Source organism: Benincasa hispida, chromosome 12 (assembly GCF_027475165.1).
Source record: "Benincasa hispida cultivar pf3 chromosome 12, pf3_genome.v1.1, whole genome shotgun sequence".
NCBI classification, from domain to species: Eukaryota; Viridiplantae; Streptophyta; class Magnoliopsida; order Cucurbitales; family Cucurbitaceae; genus Benincasa; species Benincasa hispida.
The window spans coordinates 60,008,460-60,034,911 of record NC_143489.1 but is presented as its reverse complement, the minus strand read 5'-3'; the positions used below and the strand labels follow the sequence as shown (position 1 = coordinate 60,034,911).

General features: G+C 32.4%; 5 protein-coding genes across 6 annotated transcripts; 2 read left to right on the top strand and 3 right to left on the bottom strand.

The window, feature by feature from the left end:
* Positions 1-4,636: 4,636 nt before the first annotated feature.
* On the top strand, positions 4,637-5,931 carry LOC120066985 (non-specific lipid transfer protein GPI-anchored 20-like). The gene is made up of 4 exons (XM_039018325.2): positions 4,637-5,111; positions 5,399-5,425; positions 5,535-5,594; positions 5,673-5,931. The coding sequence occupies exons 1-4, from the start codon at positions 4,784-4,786 to the stop codon at positions 5,852-5,854; spliced, it is 597 nt and encodes a 198-aa protein (XP_038874253.1). The 5' UTR covers positions 4,637-4,783; the 3' UTR covers positions 5,855-5,931.
* A 99-nt stretch (positions 5,932-6,030) lies between these two features.
* Positions 6,031-8,121, top strand: LOC120066984 (Bifunctional inhibitor/lipid-transfer protein/seed storage 2S albumin superfamily protein). The gene is made up of 3 exons (XM_039018324.2): positions 6,031-6,510; positions 6,708-6,773; positions 7,729-8,121. Exons 1-3 carry the CDS (start codon positions 6,138-6,140, stop codon positions 7,950-7,952), a joined length of 663 nt encoding a protein of 220 aa, XP_038874252.1. The 5' UTR covers positions 6,031-6,137; the 3' UTR covers positions 7,953-8,121.
* On the bottom strand, positions 8,099-13,133 carry SDE3 (P-loop containing nucleoside triphosphate hydrolases superfamily protein). Of its 2 annotated transcripts, none has more exons than XM_039018322.2 (5): positions 12,721-13,133; positions 11,479-12,271; positions 11,210-11,371; positions 9,182-10,645; positions 8,099-8,607 (listed from the first exon to the last, which is right to left on the bottom strand). In XM_039018322.2, exons 2-5 carry the CDS (start codon positions 12,256-12,258, stop codon positions 8,365-8,367), a joined length of 2,649 nt encoding a protein of 882 aa, XP_038874250.1. In that variant the 5' UTR covers positions 12,259-12,271; positions 12,721-13,133; the 3' UTR covers positions 8,099-8,364. The 2 variants fall into 2 exon arrangements, with proteins under 2 accessions (XP_038874250.1, XP_038874251.1); XM_039018323.2 differs by having other exon boundaries at positions 12,420-13,045.
* A 487-nt stretch (positions 13,134-13,620) lies between these two features.
* Positions 13,621-17,027, bottom strand: LOC120092676 (proteasome subunit beta type-2-A). The gene is made up of 3 exons (XM_039050825.2): positions 16,659-17,027; positions 16,448-16,571; positions 13,621-14,125 (listed from the first exon to the last, which is right to left on the bottom strand). The coding sequence occupies exons 1-3, from the start codon at positions 16,814-16,816 to the stop codon at positions 13,793-13,795; spliced, it is 615 nt and encodes a 204-aa protein (XP_038906753.1). The 5' UTR covers positions 16,817-17,027; the 3' UTR covers positions 13,621-13,792.
* An 880-nt stretch (positions 17,028-17,907) lies between these two features.
* On the bottom strand, positions 17,908-24,592 carry LOC120092727 (CRC domain-containing protein TSO1-like). The gene is made up of 10 exons (XM_039050883.2): positions 24,411-24,592; positions 23,624-23,778; positions 23,245-23,533; positions 20,263-20,651; positions 20,061-20,132; positions 19,658-19,838; positions 19,467-19,562; positions 19,311-19,377; positions 18,622-18,760; positions 17,908-18,533 (listed from the first exon to the last, which is right to left on the bottom strand). The coding sequence occupies exons 1-10, from the start codon at positions 24,468-24,470 to the stop codon at positions 18,164-18,166; spliced, it is 1,818 nt and encodes a 605-aa protein (XP_038906811.1). The 5' UTR covers positions 24,471-24,592; the 3' UTR covers positions 17,908-18,163.
* Positions 24,593-26,452: the final 1,860 nt, after the last annotated feature.

The window sequence follows — 26,452 nt, the reverse complement described above, 5'->3', positions numbered from 1 at the left end:
TATGTCTCTTGTCAAAAAAATCCTCTAATGAGTTTAATTTCAACTTGAGGAATATAGTAAATTATATGCTTTTGTTGTTATTCTAATTTTGTAAATTACATCTTTATATTTCCAAAAATAAATTCAGACATTTTAGTATTTTGAAAAATAATAATTAAAATTTCAATTAATTTTTTTAGTAAACTTATTCTAATACTAGTCGAGAGACATGTACGCAGTTTTAACTTTTTCTTGACATAAATTTATTTATTTAAATTTTGATTTAATTGTTTTTTAATATAAAATTTTGATTCAACTTCTATTGATTTTAATAGTAAATATTTGATATGAAATGAAGTCATTTAAAAATAATGTAAAAACTATATATATATTTTTTGTTTCAAGTTAATTTAAAATGGATATGAGATATTTAATGTTGTCGAATTTTTTTTTTGATAATTTTTTAAGGAAAATAAATTTTTTGAACAAATACTTATAATTGAATTTAAAATTTAAATAGTTGGTAAGAAATTTAAAAATATAAAAAGAGAAAAATATATGAAAATATATGGATGAATAAAATTAAAATATGACGCGAATAAAATTTGTGAAATAAAATTGATATAATAGTAACATAATAACATATCTTAGTTATTATTTAACGGATTAATTCTTTTATAGTTTTTCATAGATAGTGACTTTAAGGGGAGGGAGGGAGAAACAAATAAAAGTTAAATTATTATATGATGAACCTAAAATTAAAAGAACAAAAATATTTTATTATAGGATTTTGCCATGACATGTGAGTGTAAAACACATACTCACACTAAAAGAGTGTGAGTGCAAGGGTAAAATTGACATTAACGAAAAAGATAGGCCCCTTAATCTATTTTAATATAGTAGAGATATTCTTACTTTTATTTGTGACAATCTAGTTTTGATAATTATACCATTACCAAAAAAATAAGTTATGTTTGCTTTGTTTACTAATAATATGTACTTTTTTTTCCCAATATGTGTAATAGAGGAATTGAGTTTTTGATTTTAAGATCGATGGTGCACAAATGTCTTTTTTTTTTTTTTTTTTTTTTCCTTTTAACAAAAACTCGATGGTACAAATGTTATAAGTTAGTGATGCTCATGTTGGTAATTACTAACCGAGTTAAAGTTTCAAAATTTCACTAGTATAATATCAAAACTAAAAAATGATAGTTTATTTTCAAAATATCACTAGTATAATATTAAAATTATTAGTGATAGACCGTGAGATTTCTATCACTGTTTATCACTAATAAATAATAACATTATTTATAAATAAGTTGACACGTTTTCTTTATTTAAAAACTATCAATAACTTTATGGCATATGAATTGGTAAGAATGAAAAAAAGAATGTCTCAAAAAATTGCAAAATTGCATAATCGCTCAAATTATCAAACGAAAATACCTTTTATTTTATTTTCAAGATTTAGAAATTCTTATTCTATGAGTTTTTATTTATAAAAATATTAGTTTGAGTTGAAAGAGAATGATATTTTTATTTAATTTTGAAAGTATTCATAGGTCACATCTTCTCTAAATCAAATTTAAGTTAAAACCCGACTAACTTTTTCCATTTTAGGATTATAGAAAGAAATTAGGTCTTTGAATATTTAAATCTCAGTAGGAGAGAATTCAAACCTTAGTATAAACCAATTTTAATTATTATTAGATTAATTTTAAAAGGTTGGTGTAGTTTGTCGCTAATCTGCATTAGTTTTAAATTTATTATCTATCTATATATATAAATCTATCAATTATGGAACGATTTCTTTTTTTTTTTTTTTAATTTTTTAAAGTTAGATCTATTTCATCCCCATTTATTACAATAATTTGCATTTCAAATATAATGGTTGAATTCTTAGCCAAATTTCAAATTCTAAAAACTATTTTTTTAGTTTTAAAAAATTTCATTCTCTTTTAAACTATTGATAAAAAGTAGATAATAAATAAAGAATTTGGTAGTAAAAATAGTATATAAAGGCTTTGTTTTCAAAAACAAAAACCAAAAATCAATTATATAGTTGTATTGCTAGCGGTGATTACTTTTTTTATAATTATTTTTAAATTGTTACTTTAATAATGTTTAATATTTACTATATTATATTTAAAAATTCCATAATTTCTTTTAGTGGGAAGCTTCATATTAGGCCCAGAGTTGGAAATGGACTTCTATTTGAGGTTGAATGTTAGTAGGCCCAATTCATGAACATTTAAAATACATTGTAGAGACTTGAACTATTGTTAGATGTATAAAATTAAATTTGTCATCCTCCTGTGTACATTAGTCGAACATTATCAATTTTGAAAGAAAAATGACATTGAAAACCGAAAAAAAAAAATGTGCAGAATTTGAATGACAGTTGGTCGGTTTGGTCATTTTTTTTTTAATTTTATTTACAAATGAAAATGAAAAATGAATTGTTAAGTATTATTGTTAGGTTAACATAATTTACAACTTTTTAAAATTTAAATCAATCATTTTTTTGATGAAAAAATTTAAATCAATCATGTAATGGGTTTGGAAATTAGACAACATAACAAAATAATAATAAATCAATATTAAAGTAGTAGGCTTGCATTTGGTAGGTTGGTCGGTTTTCAGTACCTTTATGTACACTGTGACTTCCTTGGACACATGCTCTTATACCATTTTAAATCACTAGTTAACCTAAAAGCTTTAAGTTGATGGACGAAAATAAATTTAATTTTATATCATCTAACAACTATTGCTCAAATTGTTTGTATTTTAAAGATAACTTGGTCTATATAGGGTTTTTTTTTTTATTTTATTTAAATGTGATTGTCCCTTAATAGCCGTTAGATACAAATTTGAAATACTTTTATAATTAATCTCTCATACATCCAACTAGTAAAATTGTTGATCACATTATGATGAGATGCTTCATCCAATAATTTCTTAAAGTTAATATACATCAACTAATATCATGAAACTTCAAAACATAAACTCTAATTTTTAGAGAAAATTATTAAAGGAGATTGCTACAATGTGGTTGACAGTTTTGAACCATCGAATGTATAATAGAAAAACTATAAAAATACTTCCAATTTATATCAAGTAGTTATTAGAGTGCATGGAGATTTTCAAATCTCTAATTGCACTTCACGCTCCAAATTTGTTATAATTAAATCCATCCGTCTTGGACGAAAGAGAGGATATATCGATCGGGGGAGAGAACGGGGAAATACCATATGACCTAATATATGTGACAAGTCGTACTATACGTCAACCCACAATGCATCTTCCTCTCTGGGACTTCGAAAAGGTACTTTTGGAACACCAATAGGCATTAAAGCAAAGAAAACAGATAGAAGTCTAACGATTATTTAAAAAAAAAAAAATCACTACGGTCACAAGTCCATCTTAAATAATTAAGATTTATGTAATCATCAATTGAGTGGTCAAAGATTCGAATATCAAAATCCACTAAAAAACAATCACCAAATAAATAAATATATATATTTATGTTTTTAGTTTAATTTTGATACGTAAATGGTGAATTTTGGGGTTTGATTTGAGGAAATTTGGAGTGTAGAAGGGCAGATGAAATGTTGGGCTTTTGTTGGTGAACGAATTTTCCTACTTTGTTTAACGAATCTCTTATGAGAATTTGGTTGGTGGGTTCATTTGGCTTTCATATCCCATTGCAAGTGAATGGTTTGTAAGAAAAATGACATATGGTTGATGTATAAACAGAAAGGGGAAAAAATTAAATAACTGTTAGATTCTTAATGGTATCATTTCTCCTCATTTTTTTTTATAAAGATTTTTGTTCATTCAGAAAAAGAATCAGACAAATAAATACAACAAGCGTCGAATATTTTTCAACTTCTCAAAATTTTGGAAGAGAAGTTAGAAACTTCCGACCCCATTTGGTTATTTATTTATTGTTTTTAAAATCAAGCCTATAAACACTATTTTCATCTATTGATTTCTATGTTTCATGGTCTACGTTTTAAGGATGCTTTCAAAATCAAAACTAAAATTTGAAAAAAAAAAAAAATTTCACAAACTTCTTTTTGTTTTTGGAAATTGACTAAGAACTCAAATGTTTACATATAAAATATGAAAACCGTGAGTAAGGAAGTACGGGAAGACAAATACAATTTTTCAAAAACCAAAAACGAAAAATTAAAGTCCCGTTTGATACCCATTTCATTTTTTGTTTTTGTTTTTTAAAAATTGAGTTTATTTTTTTCCCAATTTCTTACATGATTTACAGTTGGATTCTTAGCTTAAAAACTATATTTTGTAGTTTTCAATTTTTCAGTTGGTTTTTGTAAAGATTAATAAAGAGTAGAATAAAAAGCAAGAAATTGAAAGATGAAAAGAGCTTTTATACACTTAATTTTCAAAAGCTAAAAATAAAAAACAAAAAATAAAATTGTTACCAAATAAGACGTCCGAATTTCCAAAGGACAAAAACACCCCCACAACATTAGGTATAAAACCAAATAATTAACTTAATTGAGAAGTTGAAACTTTGGCCAATCATGAAGCTACAAATTTCCTTCATAAGTCAACAAATCCAAATTCAACTAAAAAAAGAGGCCTATAAAATTTTAAAATCTTTCACATGTTTGTTAAAGTAGTTGAGCTCCCAAAACCAACTCCCTCATTAACCCTCTCCAAAATTTGTCCCTCTCTATCTATAAATCCCTCCACAACATTCTCCTATGTTTCTCAATTCAAATTTCCCACAAAAGCCAAAAACTTCTAAACAAAGAACACAAAAAAGCCCAAAATGAAATTTGTTAGCCCCTTTTTATTACTCTTGGCCTTGCCATTGGTGGCTATTCTTCCGGTGCATGGGCAGATGAATGTGCCATGTAGTGCCTCTATGCTCTCAAGCTTCAGCCCTTGTTTGAACTTTGTCACCAACAGCTCTGCCAATGGCACTTCCCCGACCTCCGATTGTTGTAACGCGATCCGGTTGCTCGCTAGCGGCGGTCGGGACTGTCTCTGCCAAATCGTCACCGGACGAGTTCCCTTTCAAATACCCATCAATAGGACTCTTGCTATTTCACTTCCTCGCGCTTGTAACTTGCCTGGTGTCCCCCTCCAATGCAATGGTACATATGTTTCTAATTACTCCTTAATTGTCGTAGTTATGGATTAAATCACGTTGTTTGTTGATTTGAAACATAATCTTTAAATAATATCATTAGTGTTTCAATGATGATAGAATTAAGATCTTCATATTCCAAGTCATGTCCACATTTTAAACTTTGTTCCTACAAAAAGATACCATAAAAAATAATTGTGAAAGGGAAAAAAAACACAATTTTTAAAAATAAGAAACCAAAAAGGCTTTATTGGATTTGTTATGAAATGACTAAACTGGGTAGCCTTGTTTCAGCCTCTTCTGCTCCTGTTCCCGCACCAGGTACCATTTTCTAATCAAACTTCATCTTCTTCCTCATGTTCTTATCATTGAAATTTCCAGTTTTTCCCTGTTAATGCTTATTTAATAGTTCGTATTCTGAAATGGACAGGCCCAATTCCTCTTGGACCAAGCCTTCCTCCAGAATCTTCACCATCGGGCAGTCCTCAAGGTAATCAACATTCTCAATTCATCCAATGACCAATCACTCTGTTTTCTGTTCTCTTCTCTAAAACTTGGCTTTTTGCAGCGCCGGAGCCCACCACGCCGGCCCTTACTCCATCTTTTCCGGTAGATCCTGAAGCCGGAGCTCCGTCGGAGACTGGCGGAAGTCGCCCAGTTCTGACCCCATCCTCCGCCGTCCCTTCAAACAGTTTTCCACATCCTTTTCTGCTTCTGGGATTTGCATTTGTAATCATGAAATTCTACTGATTTTTGCGATATTATTGTTTGTTGTTGTCAATTTTTTGTTTGAAAATTGAATGGAATTGATCGGAGTATTATGATTCTGTTCGTTCTCTGTTTCATTTGCCAAAACGGTTAAAGGGTATTTTGGGGAATTCACTCATTCTTCCCGCTATTTTCAACTTCGAATAATCGTTTAAGGACTTGTGAAATTGTATTGCAAATTGTTAAAGAACTAAAAGCCCTGAAGAAGAAATAATCTCTGATTTCTCGATCTCTGTAATTTCCTTTGCAATTCCGATCATCAACAATGGCGGCGATAATTAGCATCGTCACAATGTTAATGGCATTTCTCACAACGTCGATGGCGGTGGTTGCGATGTCGCCGCCGCCGACGGGATGCGCCACCAGAGAGCTGCTCTTGCTCTCGCCATGTCTGCCTTTCATCTCTGCTCCGCCGAACAATCTATCCGATACGGTTCCCTCGGCGTGCTGTGAGGCATTCTCCTCCGCTTATAGTTCCGGCGGCGGGATTTGCCTCTGTTATTTTCTTCGTGAGCCTCAGATTTTGGGCTTCCCGTTGAATCGCACGAAGCTGATTGCTCTGTCTTCGTTTTGTCCTCTCAATGGTGAAAGTGGAATGTATTTGGAGAAGAGTAGTTCTCTGGACTCGATCTGTGCTGGTATGAGTTCGAAATCGTTCTTCTTCCTCTCGTTTTCTCGTTCTTTATTGATGACTGGAATTTCTTGATTCTTGATCTTCTTCGGTTTTGATTTTCGAATCGTTGATTCTAGCAATTCTTGTTTCTAGTGGTTTCGTTCGATCAAAGACTGCTTAATTTGAAAATTGATTACAGCAAATTCTTTTTTGTTTAATCAGCTTCACGAACTTTGCCTCCTCTTCACAGCTCGAGGATTCCAAGAATCCAAGAGCCGGATAGTCCTGGTAATTCTCTTCTGATTTCTTCTTGTTTAATGTATTTCATCAATCTGGATTAGCTGAGCAAATACCCTTCAGCAAAAGATACAACAAATTGTAATTTATTTATCTTTATAATCACAAACTAAGAAATGAAGAAAATATACTTCAGTTTCGGTGACAGTATTCACTATTGAGTCCAACACGAGTGAAACGCTTTTCTAAAGTACAGTAATAGTTGCAATTACACTCACAAACTTTCAATCATTAAAATTGAGTCGCAAACTTATAAAAGTATTAAAATCGGATCCTCAAACATAAAATTGTTGTACAAATTGTACACTCAAACTTACAACTATTGCAAGTTTGAGGTTCAACTTTGGTGTAAATGGCTCAATTTTCACAATTGAAAATTCAATGGTGTAATTATAACTACATCATATTTCATGGGTGGTTTTTACAATTTACCTATTTATATTAACATAATAAATAATATATTATACAATAATTGTATAAAGGAAATATAGATCCGACCGCGTTCATTTAACATGTTTCAAATACTTATTAAAGGAAGGAATATTAATTTTAGAGAGCGAAATACATATAACTTTTTTTTTTTCAAGTATATAAATGCTAACCTGGTTAGCTGAGTCTCTTTTAATATAAAAATGATATAATTTTTTACAAACATGTCCTTTTTGTGTTGGTGTCACAGATATTTAAAGAATAATGTGTTAGATCATATCCTTATCCTCGTGTGTCTGTTGGTTCTTTATTTATTACAAATCTTAAGATAAAGTATTGGCTATAGGCCTATAGCTACTAAGTGTTTGGATCAAAGAAAGATTTTGCTTTTCAATCAACAAATAAGATCAAGTTAAACCTCGTCATCTTTGTGGCTTTAATTAGTAGCAATTTGTGGTCGATTGCTTACAACATTATAATGAATATTACCCTCAAATGTTTGCTTACAACCGTGTAGCTGACGAGAATATACCAGCTCCTGATATGGGCTTACCACCATCCGCAACCGTATCGCCGTCAGCACCTGCAGATGAACCGCCGCCATCTCTGTCATCTGCTACAACCAAACGTTTTTCATTGGCAAAAGATTGTATTGGTTTGTTCTTTTCAGGTTCACTCTTCCTTATCCACATTTCGTCCATTTTAGAGCAGCTTTTTGATGCACTTTGTATCGCTGTGTAACCATGGTGTAGAGATCTGGGTCGCAGAGTTTACTGTCACTGTGATAGCAAAAATGCCAAACTTTTCGTAATGGGATGTTTTCTTTTTTCTACTCGATCGACGGGAATTTATGTTTATAGAATGTATAAACATGCAACAGCAAAACAAATTATAAATCCTTTCATTCTTTACTTCATCGATCCCAAACAGGAAAATTTAGAGTTCCGCATTGTTGAGAAATGATCATTTATAATGAGACTATATAGGGATATTAACTTTCCAACGCCTCAACTTTAGCGTGAAGGTAAAGTTCTTAAACTAACACGGTTAGAGTATATAAACAAAATTTCCAAGACACCTACAAAGATGTAAAGAAGATAACGGTAACCAAGAATTTTCTTTCTCCACTTTGTTTCTGGACTGGTACCAAAAGTTACTTCCACCCATCAGACCATTCAGCTTCATCAACAACTGGTTCAGAAAATTCCGTCTTTGGTGCCAGTGCCGGCTCCAGCGGCTCTTGATTCTGGCCTGCTTCTTCAAATCCTGAACTTTGTCCCTCTTCATTATTGCAGGGTTGTTCCTCATATGTGGGATCCTGCCTTTCGGGGAGGGGGCAACCTTGATATGAATCTTTGTCAACACACTGCCATAACAGCTTGTTCCAATAGACATCCTGCCAAAACAACGCTGTAAGTCATTCTTTTCAGGTATCTTCTTAGTTATTAGAGACACCCAAAGACACTTCACAATGCTGTACCTTGCTCTCCCTTTCCAAATATTCCCCTACAGGAAATCTCAAGACTACTGGGCCAGCATATTTATAAGAGAGAATAACACCGAGAGTTTCATGTATTCAAATTATCTTTAGAATTCAAGGACACAGTTGTACAACTAATAGAACAAATCCTGTTCGAGTAAGGGCATTGCATTCAAGTTATCTACTTGAATGAAATTTATTAGTTTTGATGCACAATAATACAATGAAGAAAGAACCAGGCGGGGAGCAAAATTAAGGGTCCATCAGGTGAAAAAATAAGAGGATACTATTGAACTTCAGGGGAATGTGGCTATCGATGAATACATTTAAGAGTACACCATCGTTAGATCCAGTAAAATATTAGACAGGACTCTGCAATTTAAAGATGTTCATAACGTTTAGGTCACTAAAAGAGATGTTTCGGTAACGAACATATAACGACAGTTAATGCCACGTTGAATCAGAACAACATTTATTTAACATAAATCACCTGATTGATTATATGGGGATTGCCAATTATGACCAGAAGAGATATAGCCCGGGTAACAGCCACATTAAACCTTCTTGGATTACTCAAAAACCCTAAACAGTATGTTCTGTCAAACTCATTATGTTTGATCGTTGATCGAACAGTAGAAACAATAATCACTTGCCTCTCTTGTCCTTGAAATTGTTCTACACTACCAACCTTTATATCAATCATATCCAGGCTATCAAGGGCTTTCCTTATTTTGAGCACTTGTTGTCGATAGGGTGTTATGACCCCGATATTTTCCTCGCTCAGATTTCCACCATCAGTCAGTTTCCTTATAATCTCAACCACCTTGCTAACCTCAATTCGGTTAAACCATGACGGGTTGTTGCCTTCCCGCTCATCACAACCTTGGATACCAAAGAAAAGAACAGGAAACTCTTTATTAGGAAGTACTTGACGAATATCTGCTATATCCGTGAGGAGACTTTTCTCATCTTTACATGCAATTAGTTCACCCCCATAGAACAATGTAGAAGGAAGATGCAAGATATCTGGATGACATCTATAGTTTCTTAACAACTTTATTACATAGTTTTCATCCCCAGTGCTGTAATACTCACATTCAAAAAGCCTTTCCAAATATGATTTACCCAATCCATAAATTTCTGCTTCTTTGGAGTAAATCACGGGACCTAATTGCATGGGATCACCAGCAAGAACGACAACTGTTTTCCTTAGACAGAGGTTGGATATAGGAATTATGGATTCTGGTTCTGAAGCTTGGCCAGCCTCATCCAAGAAAATGTGAGAGAAGTGACCCCGCTTGATATCCTCAGCATAAAGAAGGGAAGTACTCATATAAGTTGAAACAACAATCCTATAGCGCACTAGAGCATTGCGGGGAGGACACCTGAAAATGTGTTCATCAAAGAAGCAGTAGCGAAGGTGGTCAGCCTTGATTTCCTCGTATTGCCGCGTGCTTGCATTTAGCCTGAAAACATCATTTTCACGAATTTCAACACCCTCCTGACTGAGGAGCTTCTCCAGTATGTGGTCTGCAGCACTATTTGAAGCAGCACAAACGAGTATCCGAGCATTCTTTCGTGTCGTATAGAGTTGTAGGATCGCTTCCACCAAGGTTTGAGTCTTACCGGTACCAGGAGGTCCATGAACTAAATAAGGTGGCGCTCCTCTGCAACCGAGGATCATCTGAACACAACGCATCTGTTCCTCATTGATGTTCTGAGTTATAGGCACCAGCGGAGTAGTCTTGATATATCTTCTTTCTGAAAAATCGTATGGGAACAGAAACTCCTTTGCCAAACTTTCTGCAGCATCAACAGCCTGATAGAACCTTCTCATGTTAATTCTGTTATAGGTAAACTGGACATTATACAAATTGTCATCTCTGTGGTTAATGTGAAATTCAGGAGCAAATTTTAGGAAAACTTCATCAGCTTCAACGTGATGAATATACCCCTGCACGATACTGGAATTGGTTATGGAACATGGACAAGGGCATTCTGAATATTAAACCACAAATTTGCACATCACAACATCAGTTCCAGAAAAGATGAAGCGGACAAAGGTAAAAGATTAAATTACCATTAGCTATTCTTAGGTGATCAAGGAAAGTATGCACATTACTTGTTCACGTGATAAGACTACAACCAAAAAGTGACTTCGGTGTCAAAGAAATCGAATGCCTAAAGAATTTTATACAAGAGTACGGCACATGGTTTTAGTGTATAGGTATTCATGCTTTGACAAGAGAGAAAATAACATATCATTAAAAATCATTCACAGTTAATGCCAGAGATTCTATTATTCCAGAATCCAGACATACTTCTGACAGATAGAGCAGTGTATATAGAGAACATGTTGCACAATCTACATACATACTCGAGTTTGGCTAAGAACCCTACCAACCTGCTTGTGTCTTTTCATATATGAACAGCTTCTCAAGAGCAGGAATATTTTCTAAAAGTAATGGCATATGAATGGGATAAGAAGACAACTATCAATGTTTATGTGGACCTAGACCTGATAAGCAGAAACTGAGTCAAAAGGCGTCTTGGCAAGGATATAATCTCCATGGACAAGTGAAGGCCTTCTCTCAGCGAGCCCAGGAACCTCGAGGGACAAAAAGTTATGTCCCTTTCTTCTCATAGAAACGTGCTCCATATCATAAGCTCTCATGTCTTCCTGTAGGCAATAACTAACCAAGTTTCACATAATCTCAAAAAGAAAAGAGTAAATACATTCACATCTTTTTTTTTTCATTCATAAAATATATATGTATGTATATTTACCTCTAGTTGTATTTCTTCCATGTTCAACAATGTCATGAAATAGGAAATGTAGGTATCTCTTTTAAGTCCTTCTCGAACAGCACTAGGAATCTCCTTTCTGCTAAGTTCATCTCTAATTCTACTAGGGATTTCATATTGGAGAAGGAAATTTTTGAATCCCTTACCTCGTGTTCTAACAGGACGTGAGCCAGGAATATACGAATCTACTGCCTCATGCCTCTTTCTCCTATCTCTTGAATATGGCTTCCTAGAAGCCAACGACTGTGAAATCTTATCATCTGCTAAAAGAAAAGACACTCGTTCTATTCTTTCATTGCCAAGATCAAAATGCACAATGGTCGTGTGCAAGCCAATTTCCTTTGGCTTGCAAGACAGCCATACAGTAAGAGTCTCATCCGGATGGATCATTCTATCCTCCAATGAAAAAGACTCCAAGAAAGCTTGTACACTTTCTATGTCAGCATTTGGACCTGGGGGCTCCATTAGAGAAAGTGTAAACGAGTTTTCGGGATTGGATGCATAAATATTAACGGACCATAGATCCACAGATTCATCGGTGGTGTTCTTGATGGTAATCATATCAGCCACTGTTTCTCCGACGAAAACTGATTGAGGTTTGCCATTCACAAAAGCAAAAGGCACTGAAACAATAATTGGACCTTCCTCAATAGGATTATAACTGCAAACAGATTTATCATCTTCGTAGTCAATATAGGAAATCTCTCCTTTGTCTCTGATGATAGAAAAATCGTCTCCCCAATTATCACCAACCGTACCCATCGTCAAGAGGAAACTGACAGAAGAAAAGGGAAAATCACAACAACTAAGAACCACAATCATCATCTCTCAATTCCACAAAATAAAAAGCAGAAAAACCAAAGGAAACAAACTGAACTCTGTGTTCAAATACTCCATAACAGAAATAAGATTAAAAAACCCACCTGATTGTCAAAATCAAATAACCAAACAAGAATTATCCGCCAGATTATTGGATTAAGATATCAAAACTCCCAATATAGAAGAGATTAAACTGTTCCTAACCCCAACTTTAATCGGAGCCCAAGGCGATTACAAAAACCATGGAGGCTCCAAAATAAGCAAAGCCCAGAAATAATGTAGTAGACATATAGATCCAGAAAACTGTATGAAACGTTGGAGACGCCAAAATGGAGCAAGTAAGAAAGCCCAGAAATAAGGTGATTACGAAGCCACTTAAGCCTGAAAGACAGAAAGAAAACTTACTTTTGATCGAAGCTCAAAAACTAGGGGTCTATGAAGGAGTGATGGCTTCAGCCTTCAGTCCACTGCAGACTGCAGTGAAAAACTAGAAATTGTTGGAATTGTTGCGATCCCTTTGGCCTTCATTAAGAGTATTGATCGTCGCTCATAGTCGTAACAATAATTAGATAGATATGCTTTCCGTGCCACCGCTAATTACGAACCTTATAAACTATATATTGGCGAACTGCCAGTGAAAAATAGCAAAGTTTCGACATTTTATGTAATTATACGATGTTTACATGAACTAAATTCTTCAAAGAATTCCTTTTTTTTTCTTTTTCTTTTTTCCTCGGACAAAATGGGCAGGCAAAGAATTCACCAACAATGTTTTTTTTCTTCTCTCTCTCTCTCTCTCTTTTTTTGAAAGACTTTTCATTTTTAGTTTTATTACTCTTTTTTTTTTTCCTTTTTTGCCTTCGATTCACCAAGAATGTACGTGGATGGTATTCAAAAAAGATTCTACGTTGAAGATAATATTAATAACATAATCTATATCTTAATATTAATAACATAAAATAATAAAAAATGATAAATTTGTCCAAAAATAATATTAAAAATCTTTCTTGAAAAAATTCAAATTTAAAGATATTTTTTAATGTAAAAATCCCCTTTTTTTTCGTTTATGATCAAGAAATTTTAAAAAGTAAATAAATAAGTAGAGAGTAGAGACCCACTTCCAGGTATTCCCAATTTTACCTAATAGAAAAAACAAAGTTGCATTTGATGTCTAAAATTTAGATAAAGCTTTACTTTCTTCCAAAAAAAATAAATAATAAAATAAAAGATATCAGTTATGCTTGAAGAAACCACAAGGTACCCAAAAGATAGAAACCTTGTAGGTCCATAATAGAAGATGAATCATAACCTCAAATTTTCAAATCTATTTTTCCTAAATCTGATTCAAATGGCAGCATAAGCACACTTCCAATTAAGACTAATGAACCAGGTCTTGGCAGGACATAACATTTGTATACAAAACAGAGGGGGAAAAATGTCAAAATAAAAACCAAGTTCTCCAACAATGTCAAACTCCTCAAACTGGAAGAGCTCCAGTATCTTTAATGGATTGACGCCATGCAACCTCTCTTGCCCCATCCTTGTCTACAATCTTGATCACAAAGTTTGGTGGAGCCACTACCAGCCTTGAACGTATCTCGACGATGCATTTATCGACCAAGTCGATTGCTTCCTCAACTGACATGCCGCTATGGTAATGCCTATCCATCATAGAGAGTGAAAAGTAGGATCCATAACCAAAAGCACCTTTCTCAACCTTGTGAAGCGTCGCAATGTAATCGATGTAGTAAAGCGATGGGCCAGTCTCCTTATCATAGCCAGCCAGGAGGATATTTACAGAGTATGGATTCTGAAAATAGACACGTAGTCCAGTAAGACCTAAGAGTAGTAGTTACATAACGATTTCAGGCGAATTTTGTATTATACAACTACAAAATAAGCTCTTGAAAATTTTACTAGCTTCAGAGGTTCAATTTAAAAGCCCCCATGAGGCCATGAACTAAATGCTTTGTGCTAGAACAGAACTTGATAGATAAATTAAGATATGAAAGGAAGATAAATCCCTAGATATTGAAACACAAGGGAGATGGAATAGTCATATGCTAGCTATGAACCCTAGAACAGAAAAGTTATGGTGATACCATGTCTGTAATACATTCTTATAAGTTGACCAACAAAATGAATAAATAAAAGTTAAAATATCATTTTGGTGCCTATAATTGAAAATTTTCAATTTTAATCCTCATACTTTCAATTATCCAACTTTAGAATTTCGACTCTCAAAGTTATTTTTAACCAAAATTAGTTAAATAATAATAATAATAATTTTCATGCAAAAAAAAATATTATATGTGAATATGTTTTCAAAATTCAAAGTAAAAATGGCAATAGATAACAATTTATTTTTAAAAAAACCAACCATAACTAGTAGTGAGGACTAAATTTAAGATTTATTAAAAGTATGGGACTAAAATCGGACAATTGAAAGTATAGAAACTAAACTTGAACAAACTTCAAAGTATAGGGGCCAACATAGATAAACATGATTCAGCCTTTTGTTTTTCCATGTTTGAGAGCATTCCTCAAGACTAGAAATAGAGCTGCATCAAAAGCTAATGAATTTTATAGATGAAAATTAAGAATTCGTCTAGTAACCATTTTGTCTTTTGTTTTTTGTTCTTGAATTTTAAAAATTAAGCCTATTTCATCTCAAGTTCTTCCGATGATTTGCATCTTTCTTAAGTAAAAGAGTTGAATTATTTGACAACTTTCAAAAACAAAAGTATGCTATTTTTTTTTTTAGTTGTCCAAATTTGACTTGGTTTTTGAAAATACCGGTAAAAAGTAGATAACAAAGCAAGAAATTTAGAAATGGAATGAGTGTTTATAGACTAAATTTTCAAAAACAAAAAACAAAAAACCAAATAGTTACCAACCAGGTCTAAATTATTCAAAATGATCATGTTAGCAATGCATACGACCAAAATTTGGTCCTATATACACAAGCCCAAAAAAATCTATTTTTATATTAGGTTCAACCATCTCAACGTATCATCATCAAGTACCAATGCCAGTACTGCCCAACCCCGTACCTGCTCTTGACAATTCCACCAAAAATTTTACCAATTAGACCACCTAATCTATCTAACTATTGGGAAAAACAAATACATCTTAATGAAAATGCAGAAACACCAAATTGCCAAGTTCACGAGATATACTTCAAATCTTGCAATTCATTACACTCTCACAGTCACAATGCAAATACTGAGAAATGAACAAAACTACCCAGTAGCAGCATATATACTTTGTTACCTTTCTAAACATCTTATTGGGGAAAAAGATGATAATGCTAAACAAGAAGTTCGCACATTAGTTGTGTAACTGAACTCTCGTAAGAAAATAGACATAAACTTCCATGAAAGACAGGATAGCTACAAGCCTACTGCCTACAACCTATAAATATCACAAGATGAAAGTTGTGTTGGCATCCTCATAGAAACAGCCACAACGAATCATTTAAAATTCTCCAACTTAACACTACTCCGATTTTCTAATATTAGAACATAAAAGGCATATAACCATCCTCGATTGGCCTAATGGTAAATAGGGAACATGACCTTAATAAAGGGCTAAGAGGTCATGGGACCAATCTTATGATAAAAGCCACCTACCTAAGATTCGATATCATAGGACTTCCCTTGACACTCAAATGTTATAGGGTCAAGTCTGGGAGATTAGTCAAAGTACGTGCAAGTTGGCTTGGACACTCACGAACACCAAAAACAAAAAAGCATAAAAGGTTTATAGAGTAACAGCAGAAGAAAGAAAGTGCTAGCACTTGCTTCCTACCAAGAATAAGAACCAACTCTTAGGCTGTATGCAATTTAAAATTTACAATATACTTTGATCACTAAACCACCCCCGTAAAAACTAAGCCTACTAAGCATAAAAACGATCTTGATGTACCAAAACATTGAATTTGAATTCAAGTTAATTATGAATTTCAAACTCTGCCCCACCCAAGAGACAATAAGACCAGGATATAGTATGGTGAGATCAGGGCAACTGTCCCATGTAACCCAGAGTGAATCAAAAGCAGGAAAATGTTCAAATGGACTTCCAATTACCCACAAGAAACATAATCATAAAAAACAACAAACTAATTATGTACCTTTCTCAATGCAGTGGCAAGCTCCCCCCGAGTAAAATTAGCAGCAGCAGCAGTTGTCAATGGGATCCCATTTCGGAACTGATACAACGCCACATTCTTCTGAATGTACTCGGTGAACTGAACCCTAGAAGGACACGAGCAAAACGAAGCAATCAAAACCCTCAGATTTCTGAGAAAACGAAATCATCTGTAAAAGCTTGTGTAAATGAACCTGTCACCAGGCTCGCCGCTAGCAGCGACGAGCTTGTGAGAGTCGAGGACCATAATCTTGTCCTCGTCGGATTTATGGACCAAAATGCTGTGAACCGCCGAAGAATCAGCGGCAACAATGGCGAAACCGTTACCCACTAAGCCGAAAACACATTCCATAATCTCGTTGTTTAGATTCAATACTCTTCGATCCTTTGCCTCCGAACAAGTCCTCACTTTTCTCTATATAGGATGGGTTTTTCCGATCGTATGCTCTAAGAAAGTGCCACCGGCAGCGACTTGAGCAACACGTCGGCTCGTAAATTCTGCAAAAACAGTGGCAGCGATTTTGTGAAAGGAAAATGAATTGGAAAATAGAGAAATTGCGTTTGTCTAAGAGGAATGGAGTCGTTGCATTCGTTAATGGATTGGGCCTCTAAGCCCAACCCACGTTTAGAGTATGGGTAGAAATGGCCAACCCAAAACCAATTAACTTGCCCTCTTTCTTTTTCTATTTTCTTTCTTCTTTTTTTTTTTTTAACTTTTTGAAAAGTAAAATTCTTTTTTACCATTGAGTTAATAGAAAGATGCCCATGAAATTTCTCTCTCCTTTTTCAAAAAGGCGCGTGATTAGATCAACCTAATCTCATGTTTCCCACTTAAAGATAAAATAATTTTTTTTAAAATAAATTGTCACATGGTACATTACTATTGAATCATTTAAAACAAATTGTCACATGACACACATTACTATTGAATGTTGTATAGGTTTTGGCTAAGTTTTTTTTCTTTTAAAATTAGAAGTTTTATAAACATGTAAAGAACAAGAAAAAAACACACAAAAACAAGTGACATTTTGCCAAAACAGGTTTAAATCGGAAAAGTTTCTTTTATTTTGGTGGTAAAAATTAGGCTACTTGACCTTTCATAAAGGTATAAAAACTACCCTTGAAGTAAAAATATGCCAAAATTCTAATTCCATTCTCAATTTTCATTCAAAATTCTAATAGATTTCTACTCTCAAGAGATTTTTGAAATAAATAGCAAAGTTAAGATGCATTTTTTGTGATTTAGCCTAAATAATAACGAAAGTAACAACATTTAAGGGCTGCAAACCTGCTATCTTAACCATATTTAAACACAATCATCGGAGGAAAAAAAATTCTGTTTTTTTATGATTGGTGTTCAATGCAAAACATGAGATGAGAACCTGAAAACAAAAATTAAAAACATATATAAATACCACAACCACATAAAATAAATCATTTGAGTGCAACCATAACACAATGTACTTTCTTTTATCGAGAAAATAAGAGAAGAGATTAATTACCTTTTCCCTAGTTTGACACTTTATTTTTTGGGGGCAAGGATACTAGTATAGAGGATCATAAGTTCAAAATTGAATTGTGTCTAACAAGTTTGTCAGAAAAAAAAACTAAACTTCAAAAAACCTATCAAATTAACATTAGCCTAAACTTGAGGCGTCCTTAATGGTTGAGAAGAAGACGACGGATTATGGAGTAGACTTTACAGTTCACTGGGTCCATTCATTCGTGAGTTTTGATTGGTGAGAGAAGGGAAAGAAGGTATGGACTGCAGTATCAATTTCCGACCAATTCTAGTCGAGGGCAGCGGCCTGAAATCGCCCTGCGGTGGAGGTAGAGTAACCCTCTTACTGTTGGGAGAAACACTCTTAACACCTGTGCTAGAAGGGCAACCATTACAAAGTGTTTCTGGCATCACATCTTCACAGGGTGTTTTCTCAAACTTGGGCTCTGTTTGAGTGATGCCATGCTTCTCGAGTTTGAATCGAACGCTCAATAATCTAGAGGAGGATTCGTCGTTGAGGAAAGATGGAAATCTCCTCTTCAATGGGAATGGAAATGGAATCAATGATCTGAAAGGAGCAACATTTTTATGGATATTAATTAATCTTACCAACTTTAACCGTGTTGTTTATATCAATAAATATATTGATTGCTTACCTGCTTGGTCCTAGTGGTGTCGAGGGAGCAGCATTGCTTGGGTTCGGATGATCATCATCGCTCTGTACTTCTGCATTTTTCTGGCAATGTTCTCTTCCCTCTTCCTCTTGTTCAGTTTCAATTCCTATTAGAGCTGATTCTGCAATCCAATGAGATGAGCATATGTAAAGAAACAAGAATTCCAAGCAATGATGTTGTTCGATAAGAAGTAACTAGTATTGACTGCTGAGTACCGTCTTGATGAGGAAATATGTGGCCAGGCTAAATTAATAGAAAGAAGGGTTATAAACTAAATGGTGATCTAAAATAAGTGTTTCAAGAAATCATATAAATATTTGCTTCTACACTTCCTTGAAAATTCTTCTTAAAGCGCTTTTAAAAACAAAGAACACACTACAAGTACTTCAGTCTAGAAGAACCTGGATAAAAGTAGCCTACAAGTGAAATCCGTTAAAGTGCTGTTCTCTTCTCACAAACAAAGCAATTCAAAGTGCTCTCAATTGTTTCCAAAATCATTTGACTTGGATTGTTAAGTATTTTTGGCTAAAAAAAGATGCAGCAAGGTATAATCAAACACCATATCTGTCCCATGAGAGAATGGTACAAAAAGATGCAGCAAGCAGAATTAGATGGATGATTGATGGGAAATACGGACGGCTAGGTATATTCAAACAACATATCAAACTCACCATCTTTCCTCCCAAATGCATTTTTACAGCCTTCACATCTGCAGTTAATGGAGCATCCAACACCACCCTTTTTAAGAACAAAAGCACCAAGTTCAGTTCAGATATGATGTTCAACACACCCGAGAAGAGCTTGAGAAAAGGGAGTAATCGAATCACCTGATAGCATTCGCAGTATTTTTTCAAGCAACCTGATTTCTTACAATTGCATCCTCGTTTATGTCGTGCCGAAGCGGGAGTTTTGTTTGAATCATCCTGCAAGACAAAAACTAATCAAGATCAAACTGCAAGACACGGTGCAGACAGATCCTTAAACAAAATGGGAACGTTTAAGGCACATAATATCTAACCCCAAGTTCAGAAACAGAATCACAGTTCAGGATCACTTTAGGAGCAAATGCTAGTGGATTGCGAGATTCAATCTGCCTGCGAGTCTCAAGAACCACGGCTTCATGTATCGGTTTGTTGAAGCAGCCTTGACATGAACACGGCTCAATGCAGTACACACCAGCAGCAAAGCATTCACAATATCTGAAGAAAATTACTAGTTTAGATTGAAATTTTGATGTTATCAACACTACTTTAAGTTCACAAACTGTTGCAACAGTGAACTCTTGGAATCTTTCGCTAGATTAGTAAGACATGGTTCATAATAAACTCAAACTACTAAATCATATTGGCAAGACCTAACACAAATGGAGATTCCCTAACTTCAATCGATAATAATATAGAAGTTAAAACATTGCTACTTACAGCTTCAGGCACTTAGATTTCTTACAATTACAACGTTTACACGCCCCAATTTCGGCATTTTCCATCAATTTCCTACAAATCCATTCAAAAATCATTAGCTACAAGCAACAAAACAAAAATCCAAAATGACATCAATCCAAATACTCAGAACGAACGACAATCATCACAGAGAATACATAAAACATGATCAGCCTCCACGTACCAATTCTTTTTAGGGTTGATCTGATTGAGTTCTTCTCCAGTCAGATTCGCAGGTTCTTGGGGAGGGATTTCACTTTCAGGAGTGGATGAAGCCAACAAAGGCTGATCTCGAATGGAATTTGGGGCAAAAATGGGGGCAGATGAGCTGGGAAGGCTCGGCTGCCTAACGGAACACAGATTCTCTGAATCGGAGTGCTTGAAGGTCGCTGCAAGAGCATTCAAGTGCAAACCAATACCAGGAAGAGTGCATCGAAATGAGGAAGAAGAAGAACCGGGGATTGAAGCGTCGCCGGTCGCCTCCACCGCGGCCTCCGCCGCGTTGGGCTTTCCCGCCATTTCGAAATCTAGACATCGCCTCCGCATGTTCCCGCTCTGTAGGTTAGAGAGAAGCTACACAATCCCCACAAGTTCACAAAAAATACACTTTCCGTTAGCTATATTCCATCATAAAATACTACCACTCTCCCCTCTTTCTTTTTCCTTTTCCTTTTTCTTTTTCTTTTCTTAAAGAAAAAATAATGATAAAATATTTTTTTTTCCGTTTTTCATTTCTTGTTGTACACTAAATAGATTTTCAAAATTTAATATATATATATATATATGATAATCCTCATAATTAGTTTCTTCAACTCCAAAAGAAAAAAAAATTGTTTAACCTTACAATATTGGACAAATAGAAAAAAAAAACTAAATTAAATTTTTATTTGCCACCCAATAAAAAATAATATTTAGGTATAACTTAGACTACATATAAATCCCATACTCTCTTTTTTTAATCACAAAAAAAAATATTTTTATTTAAACAAAAATGTTGACAACAAAATATTTACATGTTAAATGCAAAGTTAAAAAATTAAAAATAAATCTTTTATTTATTTTTTTCATTAAGTGTAACGCAACTATATAAGAGATAGGTGCAACTCTACTACACATAATTTTATTCCAATATAAAAGTTATCCACATGTTAAATACAAAGTTAAAGCTCAATTAATTAATAGACACTTTTAAAATTTTAAAATATATATATATATATATATATATATATATATATATATATATATATATATAATGTTAAAAGTTCAAACTATGTTTGATAACCATTTTACTTTTAGTTCTTAATTTTTGAAAGTTAAGCATATAAGCACCAATTTCACCTCTAAATTTTTTATTCTAATTTTTGGAATTTGACTTATAATTCAATTTTTGTAAGGTATTAAGATGATATAGACTTCATTTTTAAAAACAGAAAACAAAAATAAAATGATTATAAGGTGGGATCTTAGAGATTTTTATTAAATAAATTTTAAAATTCAATGATATGTTAGACACCTGACGGTATAATAAAAGAATGTTGGAGAGATGGAGTAAGGTTGTTTAATCTGTTATGTTATAATCTATAAACTTTTAATAAAAACTAGTTTATTTCTTTAACATACATCCACCAGTCCAATAGTGAGTAATGAAAGACATAATTTGAACATCAAAACAAAATAAAGACACAAGTAAAACAGTTAGACTATGAATATTCCTTTTTATATATATATATAATCTCCTAAACTTTCAATAAATTTTTAATTTTATATAAAATAAGCACACAAAATTTAAAAAGGTGTATAATATATTTTTAAATTTTAAATTTTGCGTCCTATTTGATATTTTAAAAATCTATTGGTATATTAGACTACAAATTAAAGTATATGTTTAATTAGATATAAATCTTCAAATTTATATCACTAAATAAATTAATTTTTTTAAAAAAAAAAATGCATGTATTATGGACCTATTCTGAAATTTTGACGAGCCACCATATATTTATAAAGTTCATAGGCGAAAATTCAAAAAGTAATTATACCCTTCAAAATATTGAAATAAACTTCTAATTTAATCTATAAGAAATCACAAAATTCAAATCCATTTCTTATTAAAAAACAAAACCAGACCTTAGTTGTCATAAGGCCGTTATTTTTTGTTTTTAAAAAATGTAAGAAAAACAAAACGTTAAGGTAAAACAGATCACCATATCTCTTGTAAATACTTATGTCCTGTATTACTTTGTTTCTTTTTGACCATTTAGTCAACACAATCGAGTATAAAAAAAATGTCCCACATTGAATCACTCAATTACCATCAAAATAACCCCTCCAATCTCAATTAAATTCTTATTTATTGAATTTTTTTTCCAAAAAAACAAAACAAAACAAATAAATAATGAAGGAAAAACCTCTTCATTGAATCCTTCAATATATTTCTCCATGTCCATGAAATACTTATCTTTATTTCTATAATTTAGTTAAGAATTGAAATTTTTGCTTAGAAAATAAGTAAATCATGATTAAAAAATTGTGAAAATACAAACATAATCTTTAAAAACTAAATAGTTATTCAAAGGTCCTAAGCTATTTTTTTGTTTTGTTATTCACTACCTATCCATGTTTCGAATTTTGAAAATTAAAAAAGTAATTGGTAAAAAGTTAATTTCATGATAGTAAATAAATTTTTTTAATTAAAAAAACTAATAATTTTTTTTTAAAAAAAAATACCATCATTATCAAATGGAACCACACTTCTTTAAAAAAAAACCATCTGTCACTTTGAAAATACCATACACTCAATTTTGCTTCTCTATTTATTATTATTTGTTTTCAATAACCAATCTTTATGCTTTGAAACACGGTGAATATAATTTGAAAATCCCATATACTTAATATATTTCTTTTTTTTTTTTTTTTTTTTGAATGACCATATATTTAATCTTTATACTTTGAAACACATAATGAATATAAATTCTTTAAGGGGGACAAAAAACATAGAGACAAATCCATAGAAAAACCAAAAAGTATGTTTGAATTGAACCAAAAACATTGTCAAATGATCCCTGAAACTGAACAGCATGCAAAAGAGTGGGACACAAACAATTCAAAACAAATACCAAAAAAATTGCTCAAAAAAAAAAAAAATATATAAATTGAAAAAGGACTTTACCTTGTTTTCTTCTATTCTATTCAAAACGCTGTCGTTTTGAAGCAATCCCTCATCTTCCACTCCATGAATCGCCCCGTCCATAGCTTCAGAGCTAATCGGACAACGAAATATCAGTACCTCACCGGCGTCGGAATCGACCGTTTCTGGTGGCTGAATTACCGGAGTTGAACCGTCGCCGGAAGGAGGAATTTCCGGCACGAAAATCTCCAGTAACTGGTCCATTATTATAACCGCTCCTTCATTTTTAGAAACTGCAGGCGGGGATCTCGAAGGGTTCGAAAAATTCGGCCTGTAGAAATTAATTAATTTAATAAAATGATTAGGATAATTTAATTTAATTGAATAGAATTAAATGCAAGTATTTTGTTGTTTTCTTTACCTTTTTGGGGACTTGAGAGGACTGAAATTATGTGGTGGGGAAGTGAAAACAGGGAGAGAAGGGAAAGAGATGGAGTTGAATGTTTGAGTAATGTGAATGGATTTAACAGGCTTTATGGGAGAAAGACTGTTGATGAAATTGAAAACTGGTGAATCCTGCAATCAAATAAAACAATTTAGTCAAATTTAACATGTTTTAAACCAGATCTCAAACCTTTTTTTTTCTGAACAAACAACCCCACAATTCAGAAATTTTAAAGAGGAAGAAACAGAGAATAGCGAATACCCACATCTCAAATTACCACAAGAAAACCAGAAACTTAAAAGAGGGAGAAAATGGGGTTGAAATTAAGAAAGAAAGAAAAAAAAGGAAACCCACATTTCAAATTACAGAAGAGACCCAAAAAAAGAGAACCCAATTGAGAAACTCAGAAGAGGGAGAAAATGGAGTTACAGTAACAGAGGAAGAAACAGAGAATAGAATAGCCACATCTCAAATTACAACAAGAGACCCAAAAAAAGAAACAAACCCCCAATTGAGAAACTCAAGAGAAAGATAGACGAAAAAGAGGAAGAAAAACAAACCCAAATGAGAAAGTGAAAAGAAAGCGAAAATGGGGTTGGAATTACAGAGGAAGAGAAAGAAAAGTCTCATCCATGGTGGAAATTGAGTTTATTTATAATAATAAAAAAAAAAAAAAAAAAAAAAAAAAAAAAAAAAACCCAAATGGGAAAAGAATACATAGAAGAAGAAGAAGAAGAAGAAGAAGAATGGTTGAGAAATAGACCTCAAATTTGGAGAGAGGAGGGAGTTTGGTGGGTTTCTTCTGAGGAGTGGAATCCTCCATTGTTGAGTGAAGTTCAGAAAATCAGAGGGTTCGCCATTAGAGTGTGTGGAGAAGAAAGTGGTTGAAAATGAAGATGGGAAATTGAGGAGAAGAGAGAGCGGGAAAATATGAGTAAGATTAAGGGTAAGGTAGATTTAAAGGGGTGGTGGTGTGTAAGTAAATAAGTAAACCCCAGGTCCAAATGCAAACTCTTATTCACTTTTCATAAAGTAACGCTTCCTCTGTTTTCTTTTTAGTTTTTAACTCTCTTCTTAGGATTTTCCGCACCCATCCTTTTTCTTTCTCTCTCTCTTTTCTTTTTCTTTTTCTTTTTTTCAAATACAATAATAACAATTAAGAGGTTAAATTGCGAATTTGCCTCCCATCCTCTTAGAAAATTGAAATTTAATCAATGTAATTATAATTATAATATATTATTAAATATAATTTTGTAATTTCACTATAATAAAACTTTAGTTAAAATAAGATTACGATCTTTGTACTCTAAGTTTTATTTTATTTTAGTCTAAATATTTTTTTAATTGTGTACCGTCATAAATCTTAAAACTAGTCTATATAATTATTTTTTTTATTGGTTCTTACTCAGATAATTTAATCTAGACTTTTGTGAAGGGTGAAACAAATATTTACCTAGTATATTTTCTTATATGAAAATTATTATAATTATTTAACCAATTATAATTTTTAAAAAATCAAATTTAATGGACTAAATTTTGAATTTATTGAAAGTAACTAAAATTAGATAATCCAAAGTTATGAACAAAAATAGAAAAGAACTTAAGAAAAATAGTAGTGTTTTAACCTAAAACTTGCCTCCACCCAAATTCATACAAATGTAGCTGATTTTGAATTTGAGTTAATGTTCTTGATGTTTAAAAAGTATTTAACTAAATTATAAAATTTCAATTTTGTGTTTAATAGATTCGTAAAATTTTCAATTTTGTATCTATCTAATAAGTTCTTTGATGCATTTAACATGTTTGTAGAATTTCACAAATATACTAGACCATAAAAATTAATCGTCTAGAGTCCTATTATATATTAACTTTTGTTTTGTATCAAAAAGACATATACATTACGGTTGTAATTATATGTTAACTGAGTTATATTATTTTTAGCATATTAATTCATTTTTTAAAATTTTAAATATAACATATTAGACATAAAATTGAAAGTTTTCTTTAAATATGTTAAAATTTATTTTATAAAAAAAAGTTGGATAGAATCAAGAGTAAATATATATAAAAAAAATGGACGTTTGAAGAACGAAAGTTGTTTTTAATTAGTAGGTAAAATATATTTTTGGTCCTTATAGTTTGAGCCTTATTTAATTATAGTCTACATATTCGAATGAATCTTACATTAAATTTTTAACATTTTTTTTATCGAATTTACTTAAATAATAATAATTTTCATAAAGAAAAGCACCTTATGTGAATATGATTCAAAATTTATAGTGAAAGGATTATAGATAAACTAATTATTAAGATTGATTGAATATTTAATAATATAAAGATTAAATTTGATAAAATTTTAAAGTAAAAAGTCATAGCAAATGATATTTTAACTCAAATATTAATTTTGTCAATAAGAAAACTGGTGTAATATTGTCAGAGATTTACTTTTGCAGGTTGGTAGGACAAATTGCAGTTCAGTTGGTATCTAAATACTGCTATATACTTCTTCTTTTTTGGGGTCAAATTATTAAAATTTAAGTTGACTAAGTCTAAAGTAAAACCTCCCAAAAAAAACTGAAGTTTTTTTTTTTTTTTTTTTTTTCGTCTTTATTTGTCCATTATGATTATTGTGACCATCCGTGTTGTCAATCTTGTATTGAAACCGAAATTTTAAATTATTTACAATTTATGGGATATTATTTTTAAATGATTAGACGTAATTCATGGTCATTAGTAATTACGAATGCTTCATCATCGTCTACAATAATTTACTGGCCTATGTTTATTAAATTTAAATAAATAAAC

Excerpts from the sequence above, each read along its gene's own strand:
- LOC120066985 (XM_039018325.2), top strand. The coding sequence starts at position 4,784 with ATGAAATTTGTTAGCCCCTTTTTATTACTCTTGGCCTTGCCATTGGTG. Across the intron at positions 5,426-5,534 it reads TGCTCCTGTTCCCGCACCAG|GCCCAATTCCTCTTGGACCA; the intron begins GTACCATTTTCT and ends TGAAATGGACAG. Across the intron at positions 5,595-5,672 it reads ACCATCGGGCAGTCCTCAAG|CGCCGGAGCCCACCACGCCG; the intron begins GTAATCAACATT and ends GGCTTTTTGCAG.
- LOC120066984 (XM_039018324.2), top strand. The coding sequence starts at position 6,138 with ATGGCGGCGATAATTAGCATCGTCACAATGTTAATGGCATTTCTCACA. Across the intron at positions 6,511-6,707 it reads TCTGGACTCGATCTGTGCTG|CTTCACGAACTTTGCCTCCT; the intron begins GTATGAGTTCGA and ends TTGTTTAATCAG. Across the intron at positions 6,774-7,728 it reads CCAAGAGCCGGATAGTCCTG|CTGACGAGAATATACCAGCT; the intron begins GTAATTCTCTTC and ends ACAACCGTGTAG.
- SDE3 (XM_039018322.2), bottom strand. The coding sequence starts at position 12,258 with ATGGGTACGGTTGGTGATAATTGGGGAGACGATTTTTCTATCATCAGA. Across the intron at positions 11,372-11,478 it reads TGGAAGAAATACAACTAGAG|GAAGACATGAGAGCTTATGA; the intron begins GTAAATATACAT and ends TATTGCCTACAG. Across the intron at positions 10,646-11,209 it reads ACTCAGTTTCTGCTTATCAG|GGGTATATTCATCACGTTGA; the intron begins GTCTAGGTCCAC and ends AGTATCGTGCAG.
- LOC120092676 (XM_039050825.2), bottom strand. The coding sequence starts at position 16,816 with ATGGAATGTGTTTTCGGCTTAGTGGGTAACGGTTTCGCCATTGTTGCC. Across the intron at positions 16,572-16,658 it reads AGCGGCGAGCCTGGTGACAG|GGTTCAGTTCACCGAGTACA; the intron begins GTTCATTTACAC and ends GTGTCCTTCTAG. Across the intron at positions 14,126-16,447 it reads TTGCCACTGCATTGAGAAAG|AATCCATACTCTGTAAATAT; the intron begins GTACATAATTAG and ends GTCTATTTTCAG.
- LOC120092727 (XM_039050883.2), bottom strand. The coding sequence starts at position 24,470 with ATGGAGGATTCCACTCCTCAGAAGAAACCCACCAAACTCCCTCCTCTC. Across the intron at positions 19,839-20,060 it reads AAATCTAAGTGCCTGAAGCT|ATATTGTGAATGCTTTGCTG; the intron begins GTAAGTAGCAAT and ends AATTTTCTTCAG. Across the intron at positions 19,563-19,657 it reads ATTCTGTTTCTGAACTTGGG|GATGATTCAAACAAAACTCC; the intron begins GTTAGATATTAT and ends TTTGTCTTGCAG.